The sequence below is a fragment of the Saccopteryx leptura genome, chromosome 7, assembly GCF_036850995.1.
Source record: "Saccopteryx leptura isolate mSacLep1 chromosome 7, mSacLep1_pri_phased_curated, whole genome shotgun sequence".
In the NCBI taxonomy this organism is placed as follows: Eukaryota; Metazoa; Chordata; class Mammalia; order Chiroptera; family Emballonuridae; genus Saccopteryx; species Saccopteryx leptura.
In genome coordinates, this window is record NC_089509.1 from 73,558,876 (window position 1) to 73,573,130 (window position 14,255).

The following is a 14,255-nucleotide window of genomic DNA, read 5'->3' on the forward strand; positions in this document are numbered from 1 at the left end:
TTTACTTCTTCTTTTCCGATATGGATGCCTTTTATTTCTTTGTCTTGTCTGATTGCTCTGGCTAGAACCTCTAGTACCACATTAAATAACAGTGGAGAGAGTGGACAACCCTGTCTTGTTCCTGATTTAAGGGGGAAAGCCTTCAGTTTAGTGCCATTTAATATGATGTTAGCTGATGGTTTATCATATATGGCCTTTATCATGTTGAGATATTTTCCTTCTATACCCATTTTGTTGAGAGTCTTAAACATAAAATTGTGTTGTATTTTATCGAAAGCCTTTTCTGCGTCTATTGATAAGATCATGTGGTTTTCGTTCTTTGTTTTGTTGATATGGTGTATTACGTTAACCATTTTATGTATGTTGAACCATCCTTGAGATTCTGGGATGAATCCCACTTGATCATGATGTATTATTTTTTTAATATGTTGTTGTATTCGATTTGCTAGTATTTTGTTTAGTATTTTAGCATCTGTATTCATTAGAGATATTGGTCTGTAGTTTTCTTTTTGTGTGCCATCCTTTCCTGGTTTTGGTATGAGGGTTATGTTGGCCTCATAAAATGTGTTTGGAAGTATTGCTTCTTCTTCAATTTTTTGGAAGACTTTGAGTAGAATAGGAACCAAGTCTTCTTTGAATGTTTGATAAAATTCGCTAGTATAGCCGTCAGGGCCTGCACTTTTATTTTTGGGGAGGTTTTTAATGGTTTTTTCTATTACTTCTCTACTAATAGGTCTGTTTAGGCTTTCTGCTTCTTCTTGACTCAGTCTAGGAAGGTTGTATTGTTCTAGGAATTTATCCATTTCTTCTAGGTTGTTGAATTGAGTGGCATAAAGTTTTTCATAGTATTCTACAATAATTCTTTGTATATCTACGGTGTCTGTGGTGATTTCTCCTCTTTCATTTTGGATTTTGTTTAAATGAGTTCTTTCTCTTTTTTCCTTGGTAAGTCTTGCCAAGGGTTTGTCAATTTTGTTGATCTTTTCAAAGAACCAGCTCCTTGTTCTATTAATTTTTTCTATAGTTTTTCTGTTCTCTAATTCATTTATTTCTGCTCTGATTTTTATTATCTCCTTTCTTAGGCTGGTTTTGAGTTGTCTTTGTTCTTCTTTTTCTAGTTCCTTAAGGTGGGAAGTTAAGTGGTTCACTTGGGCTCTCTCTTGTTTGTTCATATATGCCTGAAGTGATATGAACTTCCCTCTTATCACTGTTTTTGCTGCATCCCATAGATTCTGATATGTCGTATTGTCATTTTCATTAGTCTGTATATATCTTTTGATCTCTGCACTTATTTCTTCTTTGACCCATTCATTTTTTTAAAGTATGTTGTTTAGTTTCCACATTTTTGTGGGATTTTTTTCCTCTTTTTTGCAGTTGAATTCTAGTTTCAAGGCTTTATGATCAGAAAATATGCTTGGTACAACTTCAATTTTTCTGAATTTGCTGATGTTGTTTTTGTGGCCCAACATATGGTCAATTCTTGAGAATGATCCATGTACACTGGAGAAAAATGTATACTCAGTCACTTTGTGATGAAATGTCCTGTAGATGTCTATCATATCCAGGTGCTCTAGTGTTTTGTTTAAGGTCACTATGTCTTTGTTGATTCTCTGTTTGGATGACCGATCTAGAGCTGTCAGCAGTGTATTGAGGTCTCCAAGTATGATTGTGTTTTTGTCAGTTTTTGTTTTAAGATCAATAAGCTGTCTTATGTATTTTGGTGCTCCTTGGTTTGGTGCATATATATTAAGAATTGTTATGTCTTCTTGATTCAGTGTCCCCTTAGCCATTATGAAATGGCCATTTTTGTCTCTGAGTACTTTTCCTGTTTTGTAGTCAGCATTATCCGATATGAGTATTGCTACACCTGCTTTTTTTTTATGTTATTTGCTTGGAGTATTGTTTTCTAGCCTTTCACTTTGAATTTGTTTTTATCCTTGTTACTTAGATGAGTTTCCTGTAGGCAGCATACAGTTGGATTTTCTTTTTTAATCCATTCTGCTACTCTGTGCCTTTTTATTGGTGAGTTTAATCTGTTTACATTTAGTGTAATTATTGATACTTGTGAGTTCCCTATTGCCATTTTATATCTTGCTTTCTGTTAGTTTTTTGTCTTGTTTGATCCTTCTCTTTCGTTTTTCTCTCTTTTGTTTTTATTTGGTTGTATTCCATACATCTTTCCTCTGTTGCTATCTTTTTTATCTCATGTGCTTCTGTGGTGGTTTTTTCAATGGTAGTTACCTTTGAGTAATGAAAAGGGTCCCTACCCTGTTCATTGTAGCAAACTATTTTGTGAGTACTTTTGCACTCCATCGTCCTTTGCTACTGTTAATCTCCATCTTCTCCCCCTCTTTCTTTTTGTTGTTGTCACAGTTTAAATTTGGTTTTATTGTTTTCTTGGTGGAGCTTTTTCTTGTGGCTCTGTTTTTTTTTTGTTCTTTGTATCTGATTGGAGAACCCCCTTTAGTAATTCCTGGAGTGGGGGGTTTCTGATGATAAATTCCCTCATCTTTTCTGTATCTGTGAATGTTTTTATTTCTCCTTCATATTTGAAGGATAGCTTTGATGGGTATAGTATTCATGGCTGGAAGTTCCTCTCTTTCAGGACTTTAAATATTGGGGTCCACTCTCTTCTAGCTTGTAGAGTTTCTGCTGAGAAATCTGATGATAATCTAATGGGCCTTCCTTTATATGTTGTATTCTTCTTTTCCCTGGCTGCCTTGAGAATTTTTTCTTTGCTGTTGGTTTGTGTCAATTTCATTATGATATGCCTTGGAGTAGGTTTGTTGGGGTTAAGAAAACTCGGAGTTCTGTTTGCTTCTTGAACTTGAGGCTTTAGTTCTTTCCACAGGCTTGGGAAGTTCTCATCTATTATTTGTTTGAGTATGTTCTCCATTCCATTTTCTCTCTCTTCTCCCTCTGATATACCTATTATTCTTATGTTATTCTTTTTGATGGAGTCAGATAATTCTTGTAGGGCTATCTCATTTTTTTAATTTTTGAGTCTCTTTCTTCTTCTCTCTGTTGTGCCTCAAGTTGCTTGTCTTCTATTTCACTAATCCTCTCTTCTATCTGACCTGTTCTATTAGCTAAGCTTGTAACTTCGTTTTTCAGCTCGTGAATTGAGTTTTTCATCTCTGTTTGATTTGTTTTTATAGTTTCAATTTCCTTGGACATATATTCTTTGTGTTCATTGAGTTGTTTTCTGAGCTCCCTAAATTGCCTTTCTGTGTTTTTTTTTTGTATATCTTGGAGGATTTTTAGGATTTCTATCTGGAATTCTCTGTTATTTAGCTCCAAGTTTTCCAATATATTAAATTTTTTCTCCATAGATTTTTTCTCATCTAGCTGTGTTACCTCTCTTTCTTTTATATCCATGATATTCGATTTTCTCTTCCTTAATGGCATCTGAGGGTGGTTTTGTTGATAGTATTAATGAGATTTAATAAAAAATAAAAAGTTAAAAAAAATAAAAAAATAATAAAAAAAATAAAAAATTGAAAAGAGTTTTTTTTAAAAAAATTAATAATGAAATAAAGAAAAATAAAATAAAATAAAAATTAAAAAAAAGGAAATTATTCCCTCCCTCCTTTTTTCCTCTCCTCTCCTCTCCCCTCTTTCTTGAGAAAATCTTGTGGTGAACTGTGAATTATAACAAACAATGCCTGTGATGGAGGGCCTGAATTGGGGAAAAGTAATAAAGGGGCAAAAAAAAAAAAAAGAAAAAAAAAGAGCGTATGGACCCACAAAAAGCAAATAAGGAAAAAATTTGGGTCAAGAATAAAATGATTTGCTTTTAGGTGTTGGTTTTCTAAGAGTTATGATGAGAGGAATAAGAGGAAAACGGAAAAATGGGGGGACAAATTAAAAAATTACTATTGTATTTACTGGAACAAGAACTAGATAAAATGGAGAGCTAGGGATGGGAGCACTGCTAGTGAGTTAAAAAGGTGAAGTAAAAACCCCCCAAAATGCCACAAACATAAGTTTGAGTCCCAGATAAGATAATTTGTTTGTTATTGAGGTTTGAATGAGAGGAGATGTAAAGGAGAAAGGAAGAAACTAATATAAAGGGAGAAAAGAAAGAGAGAGAGAGAAAAAAAGAGGGAACCACTAAAAGAAGAAAAAAGAAAGGAGAGAGAGAGAGAGAGAGAGTTAAGTGTTTTGGAGTGCAACCCTCATAGAGAGAAAGGAAGAGAAGAGAAAAGATAATGGGAGATGTAACACTTATGGGTAGTGTAGTTCAAGGAGAGGAGAGAGTAAGACCAGCAGAGAGTTAATCGGCCAAATTGGAGGAGGAAAAAAAGTATCAAGAATGAAGATAAGAGAAACAAACGAACAAATATAATAAAATGGGATAGGTTATAAAGTCTGCAGATTATTCTTGATTTTGAGAGGTTATCTTCTTGCTTTTTCTTTTCTCTCCCTCTTCCTGGTCGGTGACTCTGTACCCCGGGTTCTGCCCCTTTGGCACGCTCAGGTAGAGGTTTGCAGTTGATAAGTCTCTATGGCAATGTCATGTATTGTGCTTTAGTCTCGTTGGCAGTCGAGGCTCATTAGCATTTATAGGCTCCGACAGTGAGAGAGTCCGTGTTCCTGGAGCCTTTCTCCTAGTCTTTCCTTTCTCAATTAGTAGCCTGATAATCCAGCTATGGGGTTGCTGCTGCCTCTGCCTGGATAGTAAGAGGCTCAAAGAGCTGGCAACTCCCCACTCTATTTCCACTCAGCACAGGGCTCTGGGTAAGGCTCAGTCAGTCAGAGCTGCTAGCATAATCAGGCGGGCTTTCCGCCCACTCAAAGACCTCTGGCTCTGCCACTCTGTCCGGTAACACAGGCGGGCGCCCACTTCCGGGGCACTTGGAGGAAACTCTCACTCACTGTCTGCGTGTGCAGACCAGGATATCCAGCCAGCAGTCTCACGCTCTGAGTGAAACCCCCAACCACAGGGAAAAGTTGCAGCGTTGGAATTGAGTCTCGCTCCATCCCCGTGCGTGGCTTTTGCAAGGCGCTGGGGCGGCCCGAGATTCCGCTTTGGCCCACACAAAGGCCCCTGACTCTGCTCCTCTGTGCGATAACACGGGTGTGCACTGCCGAGGCACTCGGAGGAATCTCTCATTCACTATCTGCGCGCGCAGACCAGGATATGAGGCCGGCCGCGTTTCCCTCTGAGTGAAACCCCCACCAGCATGGAAAATCTCCACCGTTGGAATTAGTTCTCACTCCCTCCCATGCGTGGCTTTCCCAGGGCGCTGGGGCTGCCCAGAGACTCTGCCCTCGGCCCACAGAAAGGCCTCTGAACCTGCCTCTCCGTGGGGCAACACAGGCACCCACTCTCGGGGCCTAGGAAGAAATCTCTCGCCCACTAACTGCGCGCATGCCGACCAGGAGACCGGGTAAAATGGCCGCCCCGCTTGTCTTTCTTTGTTTGGGTTTGGCGCGAGTGTTAGCTTGTATTGCCCGGGTTGCCACAGGATCAGTTTTTCCTCGGCTTGGATCTCCGTGCCACAGCCTGGTTTGGCCGTTTGTGCCACGGCCTGGATCTATTCACCCCCTTTGCCCGCCTCAGTTTCTATATTCACAGTTACCAGAGAAAGCCGCCCTGTTTAGGTTAGTGAGGAAGGCGGAGCATTTCTTACTCCCTATTTCCTTCGGGGTTTGGTTATATATTTAGCCAATTTTTCACTCGACCATACCTTTGGGTGTATTGCGAAGCATCTGGAGGCTCCAAGTATAGGTTTTTCTGTTTCTGGTTGAAGATCTTGTTGAGTTTTGGGGGAGATTTATCGGTATCGCTTCCTACCCTGCCATTACTCTCCATAACTCTTAATATATAATTTATGGAATAGTTTATGGGTTTACTGAAGACTTTAAAGAGGTTAATAGAGATAAAGTAATTGATTTTAAGATGTATTTCGTTCAGACATTTGGTGTATGTGCTTGGCTGAGGAGCCAATGGGGCGAAGCTACCATCTGTGGGATTACAACTGAACACCTAAAATGTATTTCACTGATTGTTGTAAAAAATTATGTTTATAAATTAGTACTACAGTACACATAAATGAAAATCAACTTTAACTCACAACTTTTAATCAAAATATAGAGATATACGATAAGTAGGCACAATATGAATTGATTTAATTGATCAAATAACTTGGATATATTTTGCAGATAAAAGAAATGATGGTTTCTATTAGCACATTAAAAACAAGAGGAAATTAATGTAAGTTCACATTTTTAAAAAAGCATTAAGCAATAAATACAGCACTACCACTACCATTAATTCTATGTACATTGGATTACATTTGAACAAACACTAAATTACAGAGTTGATAGTTTCTGAATAAATGTGCTGGAAAATAACTTTAGAAAATAAAAAAATGACAGATTAGAATTTTTAAAAAATTAAAATGTAACTTTTATAAGCACTTGTGGAAATATAGCAAGGAGATCTACATTTTAAAAGTTAGAAATCCTCAGAATTATGTTTTTAGATACCAAAGATGTTTTCTTTCAAAAATATCAATTTTACCTTTTCCTTATGAGTAAGATACAAAGAAAATCTTAATTAGCACTTCATGTTTAGAGAAATCTAATATTTAAAATATTGCTCCTAAAAAATATATGGGTACAAAATTAACACCAACTAATCGAAGACTGTACAATAGATAAATCCTGGACATAAAGAAAATCTGATATAATGTTAATATAATAAAAGCACAATAAAAATACTTGAAAATTGTATAATGTTAATATAATGCTGATAGTTTGACATTTTCTACTGTCATTAATGGTTGAGACTCAACAGTTTGTCTGGAAAAATACTAAGCTATGCAAATGTATCAGCAAAGGGTTTGAATCTGTCTTTGAATATTAAATAGCAAAAAGTGAGTTAATTTAATGGCATTTTTGTATAATTTAGTCAGTAGATAGTCCAGAACAGCCCATGCTCCTTTTCTGACAGCTTGCTGTGAAATCCACAAATTTGAAACCAATAAAATCTTCACATGTGAATGGGTAAGTTATAAATGTACTGGTCAGACCATTTAATATGTTAATTATTACTATTTAGATAATTATCCTAAACAATTTCAAATGACCTCTGAATTTACCATCTATTGAAAGCTTAAGAAACAACCTGTGATTGTGATGACAAAGTCACTAGTTTAATCTATTATAAGGGATTGACAAACTGTAAAAACACAAACGCATAATGATGTCTCCTCCCAAAATTGAATTTTATTAATTAATAGTATTTTGTTTATTTAAGATATTTCAGTAGAAAATAACATTAGGAAAACTGAGTCCCATTTATATGTCACTTTAATTCATTAGCAAGGATTTTTTTCATCTTAACTTAATTATTCCATAAACATTCTGACAATTCTTCCTCAATGCTGTATTCAGATATTTCACTGAATTGTGTCATTATCTACCTTAGCTCTATTAAAATATTAAAATAATGTATTTGATATATGTTCCATTATTATAGTTTTAAAAATAGCCTGGAACATGTCAAAAGCCTATACTTTTATATAATGTAAGTCAGAAAATTAATATTTTTAATGGGGTAAAAACCATAAGAGTAGTAAATTGGCATTTATTATAGTAGGAGTTGCTTAAGTTTCTGAATTAGAATGCAAGTTCATCGTCAAAATAAAAAGAGAAATATGTGAAACACATCTTTTAAGGTATGAAATACCAAAGTTAATATGTTTAATAAACAATGGCCTTGAGTTTGTTTTTAATAAATACTTTATATCTTATCATAGATATTTCCATTAGTTCTCAAACTTCTGATCCTGGTATCTGGTTGTCTATAAAATATCTACCAAATAGAAGATTACAGACTCTATTTTATTATAAAATCAGCTCAGAAACAGTATCAGATATTAAGATTCATGCATTATTACATTATGTAGTTGTTTTAAATATCTTACTTAGGTTGTATGTATTTGATTCAAGGCTATAAAATAGAACAACAGAGTATTTACAAGCTCATCTTTCACAATTTTTTTTTTACAAACTTCCAAGGAATAAGAAACCCTTCACTGATATTCTTCATGTAAAATACTTGCTAGTTTGTCTACACAGTAGAAATGGAAGGGACAAAGCTTTTATTTACAGATACAGGAATACTGATTCCCTCCCACTTATATAGTAAGATAGGAAAGTAGATGATAAGGTGTTTTGTAGTATTAACCAAGGTATCTCCCTAATGATACCAAAGCATGATTGCATATCATACATATAATTTATCAAGTCTCAAAAATGGATATGGCACAGGGTATAACTGTGATGCATCAGCAAATGAGTACCCAAAAGGAATTCTGCTCAGTTGCCTTTATTGGGAAAAAGAGTGTAAACCAAAAAGAATAGTTACTATCTGGTCCATTTGAAAGGGTAAATGCAAAAAGGTCTAGAATACTCACTGAGCAAAAAATCAACTTCGCCAGTGAATACAGGATAAAGTTTTAAAATCAGCAAATGAAAAGGTAATTTTCCTCCAAGTCTACAGGAATTAGTGGGGCAGTAATCTTAGCCCAATATGTATATGAAATTTTACAGTCTGATTCATTTGTGAATGCATGCTGTAGTGTGCTAGAATTAGCTTATTCCAGTCACAAGAATTGATTATGGTCATCTTTTCCTAACTACATTTAGTGATATCAAGTTGGTAACTTGAAATCAGCCATAGTATGACTATTTATACATCATAGATACTGTCAAACTTTAAAAATCAGGACTTTTTCTCTTCATAGAGCTAGTTGTTAAACATTGATCAACAAACTACTGAATACATGTGAGGGCTTCTTTGTGGCAATCAAGAAATTCATTTAATATTGAAGTCTTCTGGTTATAAAGTCATGCATAGAACTAAGTCCTAAGGAGCAGCACAAAATAGTTAAACAATACTACCCCTATTGTAAAATGTAATCATTTTTTTCCGATTTTAAGACAACATTTTCAATTTCATGGATGCTTTTTCCATTTAAGTGTTCACTTGTATAGTCATGACTGTAAGCTGTACAATCACTGGTTGTTGATGCTGTGTAAGATGCACTACGAAGAGCATCTGAGTGGGAAAAGCTGCTTCCAAACTGAATTTTATATTGATTCCAGTTTCTTCTCAAAATTGCTTGAACCTGTCAATCAAAAGGAAACAAAAAGGACAAGAGTAATCTATTATTTATAATGATGATATTGTACAATAAAATAAGTTTATAGAATTTTTTTACAAAAAAGGCATTAACATTATTAAGTGAATAATATTACTTTTTTAACTTAATTTAAAAAATTACATTGAGTGAAACATCTTTATATTAGGAAATTCATTGAAATTACTCTGTACTTTTAGATTATATTAATATTTCTTTCCCATGCTTTATTTTTGAAGCTTTAATAATAAATATAAATGTATTATAAAACAAATAGTTAATCAAGATGTACTTACAAAATATGTGTTGTGCAACATTAAATTTTATGTCAATATTTTTAAAAATAGAATGAGATGATGAGTGAAAGTTAAAAGAAGAGGGACAAAAGATTTTTAAAAAATAAGTAGGGATACAGGAAATATAAGTCATCATCCACCATCAGCATCAACTATAGCAACAACAAAAACCTTTTATTGAATAATTATTATATGCCAAATATTGGGCTATATTCTGGGGGGAAAAAACAGCAGGTGTTTTGTCCTCATGGAACTTACTACCAAAGGGAACAAAAGATTTCTTTTTTTAGTCAGAATGAGTTATTAGAATTTCCCAGTAGCTTTCTCTACTCTATAATTCAAAAATTATGTAATGAGAAATATAATAAATTGGTTTAAAATTTTCATTATTATAAAATTCAGAATTTAGGACTTTCAAGATTATTTCTTTATGTGTGCTAACAATATCTGAAGAAAATAATATAGCCATATAATTTTTTGAAACAAAATCATTTATAGAACAATAACTATATCTTGAAACAGTTGTACTTTGTTGCCCTTATGGTTTAGTAATATATTTCTAAATTCTCCAAATGACATATTTAAATTAAGGTAATTTAAACCTAACACTAGCTGGTTAGCTCAGTCACTTAGAGTATCGTCCCCAATATTCCAAGGTGATGGGTTCATTCCCCTGTCAGGGCACAGATAGGAATCAACCAATGAATGCATAAATAATTAGAACAAAAAATAATGTTTTTTCTCTCTTTCTCTCTCTAAAATCAATAAAAATAAATAAAAATATCTGCATAGGTAATATCTTAAAGAACATAAGCAAATGGCAAATAGAATGGCTTTAGAGTGTGCTTTTAAATAGATATTCAGAGATTTGAAATAAAAATTACTTTTGGCCAATTATCTAGATGTTTATGATGGGAATTGTTTTGACCCTGAACATATGCTAATTCATTTCCCCTCACTTTGTTACTATGATATGATAGACTGACTGAAGATATACACTATAAAGTTTTGGTTAAACTTGGCCAGATAGCCCAGTTGGTTAGAGCATCCTCTGGAGTGTGGAGGTTATTGGTTTGATCCCCAGTCAAGGCATATACAGGAACAGATTGATGTTCCTGTCCCATTCTCTCTCTCCCTTTCTCTCTCACTAAAATCAATAAGTAAACATTTTTTTGAATAAAAATTAATTAATTAATTATTTTTGGTTGAAAGGAAGTAGAATTATAAAATATTCTATGTTAATGTTATAAAGAATCTAACAGAAAGCAATATCTTAACTGTAAATGTAATACTTAATAGTCCTAAAAAGGAAAGCTTAAACTCTAAAAGTCAAAATGGTTTTTGGAATAGCTGACTGTTCTTGCAGTACTTTGATTAATTTGAGATCATCACCCTATTTCTTCCTTGTACCTAAATCATAAAAAACAAACAAAGAAAAAATCCCATGGAAATCTAATTTCCTGAACTGTGGGGACTTATTTATTAAAGTTAAAAATGAGCTTAACTAAAATGTATATAGGCCTTATAGATATCTGTTTTGTATTTTATTCTCTATAAAGATGTTATTTTATCATCATTGGCTTTCTTTAAGACAATATCACACCTGTTCAACAGAATAGTAAAATGTCCACTTTTAATAAACTTTTAATAAAAATATTTAATAGGCAAAAATAAGGATAATTGCTATTGGAAGGGAAGATATTCTGATGTTATTAAAGATATTAAAATGTCCGTCATTATTTTACATGAGTATTATATAAATAGTAAGACAAACTGTTTAGAAAATAACATTGCAACTTTATATGCCCCTTTTCACCTGATAAGAAGCCAACTCTATACTCCTTAACCTAAATCAATTAAATGATAGTTAATAGAGCTTTATATAAAACTTCTACCTAGTCTCATTACAGAATAAGGATTCTGTTGTTCTCAACAAAATTTTGTCAACTTTATAAAAATATCTATTCTCAGGTGTTGTTAAATGTACCCCTTAGACTGGAGAGGATACTTCTAATGACTAGAGTTCCTAGTTTATGCAAACTGCTCATTTTTTACTGAGTAGGCTAGAGACGAGATGAATGTGCCTGAGCACTTGTCAAGCCACAATTATGTAACTAGTGAGAAACGCAAATAGAAATATTTTGCCTAAAAAATAAAATCAATAAAATGTAAAAATAAGACAACAACAGAGTTATTAAGCTAAAGCAAGCTATCTGACCTGATATGGAGAGCAAGAAGGAAACCAAGTCTTAGGAAATGCTTTTGAAGTACATGACATAGTTGGAACCACACCAAATGAATTTGGAAGCTGTGTTTTCATGTTATGAGAGTGGGAAAAACTAAGAGAGAGACAATAAAGACAGGATTATACTATTTCTTAAAATGAGAATAAATCATACACAAATGGGGATTGTATCTTAAGAGACGAAGAAAAGGAGAGAGATATTGGCGATGTGAAGAACTGAAAGATTTGGCAACAACTTGGCTCAAAGATGTTGTATTATTGCAATTTTCCTCTGCCAAAATTTTCTCAATTTTAGGACATGGCAGAAGATCAAGGTTGAATCTCTTTTGCTTACACAGATAGAGTGGAACATGAGTGTTAGGCATTAGTGTAGATATTCCCTGGGCACTTTTTATAAATTAAAGGGCCAATTTGAGATTTGAGTCCAATATGATTAATATCCTAATTGTTCATGTATTTTTTAAAATGGTGACCGGAAAAATCTAACAAGGAACCTATAATGTTCTGTGTATCTCCTGAAGGTGGAATATGGCGCTGAAAATTTTATATTTTTAGCTTACATTAATCCTTGTGTAAGGGATTTGCTTTTATTTTTCTCTAATAAAAGAAGGCACTGAAACTCCAGGACGTTCAGAGTATTGTCCAAGATATCACATACAAGAACAAAGTGGAATCTTTGGGGTTTAAACAAGTTACTGTGCCAGTGCTTTTATTCCATTTTGCCTCCTATCACAAAATATTTTACTAATGATGATGTTTTGTACATTTACAATTTACCCTTAATAAAAATCAGTTGTGTTTCTGCCGATGCAGAAGTACATCTTTCATATTTCACCCACTCTTTACATGTGGTCCATATCTGTCTCATCTATGTTTAGTTGTAAAATCCTATATAGGCAGTAAATAAAATTGTCTAATTCAGTTTATAAATAGTAAGTTTATAGGGGTGCATAACCATTGCTATTTGAATTTTATTATAAAAAATGATATATCTACTCTGCTTAATTGCATTTTCTGTCTATACTTCTAATTGACTTTAGAGAAAACAGTCACTCTTATCCTCTGGAAAGCAGAAGAATTATGGAAGCACCACTCTAAGACATTAAATATAGACTACTGTTTAATAGTCCTACACCCTATACCTATATTTTAAAATATATTTTAATTTTACTTTAAAATGTATACTTGATAGCTTATTATATTGCTAAGAGAAATAAGTAAAATATTACTTAAGCAAAGAAGCAATATTTCACAGTGTTGAATATATACATGATCTCCAATGTTGATTTGTTTCATAGGAATGGTTCTTATAAAGTTATGCTAACTGGTTCCATGTGTTTTGCATCTAAAGGTTTGTGATAATCTTCACAGTTACCAATTGCCCCAGTCTCACTTGGTTGCTATCTGTATTTCTAAAGTTTGTTGAATTTTGCCAAAATCCTCCAACAGGTTAACATTTGTCAAGTAGATTAAAAACATAGAGAGTTAAATCACTATAGTTCAAATTACTGAGCTATAACACTGTTCATATGCATAAGAAATTTGGTATTACCAGTTTTTAAAAGTCCTGAAACTTTTCAATTAGGACATGGATAAAAATCTTAAAATTTCCAAGACTGCATTGCTATGTTTCAAATTAGAGCATGTTATTCTCTAAAATTTTCTAACATACTGCATTTCTTGCCTATATAACTGAGGGATTAATTTTTATTTTTTTTTAATTTTTAATTTTTTATTTTTCTGAAGTTGGAAACAGGGAGGCAGTCAGACAGACTCCCACATGTGCCTGACCGGGATCCACCCAGCATGCCCACCAGGGGGCAATGCTCTGCCCATCTGGGGCATTGCTCCATTGCAACCAGAGCCATTCTAGCACCTGAGGCAGAGGCCATGGAGCCATCCTCAGTGCCCAGGCCAACTTTTTGCTCCAATGGAGCTTTGGCTGCGGGAGGGAAAGAAAGAGACAGAGAGGAAGGAGAGGGGGAAGGGTGGAAAAGCAGATGGGTGTTTCTCCTATGTGCCCTGGCTGGGAATCGAACCTGGGACCCCTGCATGCCAGGCTGATGCTCTACCACTGAGCCAACTGGCCAGAGCTCTGAGGGTTTAATTTTTAAAAATTGTTTCATATCTACTATAAAATTATTTTCAAAGGCCACACTGTAGGCCAGGCAGAAAATAAAACTGAGAGGGGTAAAATAAAAATGAGCCAGGTTTTTCTCCTATTAGAAGATATGCATGTCCTATGAGGTTAAGTATTGCCAGGGCTGCACATAGGTCACAGTCCAGAGTTTAAAAGGTGGGTCAAAAGACTAAATAAATAAAAGTCACTACTAGAATATTTTGAAGTGAGGCAGAATTTTCCCTAGCCTTGAATTCCAAAATGACCCAAGCTTTTGGAAAGTAGAGTTGCATTTATGAAAAAAAAAATTCTATGGTTTTCTCTCCTGATAGAAACAAAATTTGAAATAGTTGTTCCTACACAATTTATAATTTCATCTCATGTTTAAAAATATTTATCTATCTATATATACTTATAAATAGATAAATAGATAGATGATA

The 14,255-nt window shown here is 33.9% G+C and overlaps 1 protein-coding gene across 3 annotated transcripts in view; it reads right to left on the minus strand.

Annotated features, from left to right (window-relative positions):
• Positions 1–8,229: 8,229 nt before the first annotated feature.
• Positions 8,230–14,255, minus strand: part of CALCRL (calcitonin receptor like receptor) — a 109,641-nt gene continuing 103,615 nt past the window's right edge. For all 3 annotated transcript variants that reach the window (XM_066345409.1, XM_066345407.1, XM_066345408.1), the window contains one exon: positions 8,230–9,143. In XM_066345409.1, the coding sequence (XP_066201506.1) occupies positions 8,919–9,143 (225 nt within the window). In that variant the 3' untranslated portion in view covers positions 8,230–8,918. The remainder of the gene's footprint in view (positions 9,144–14,255) is intronic.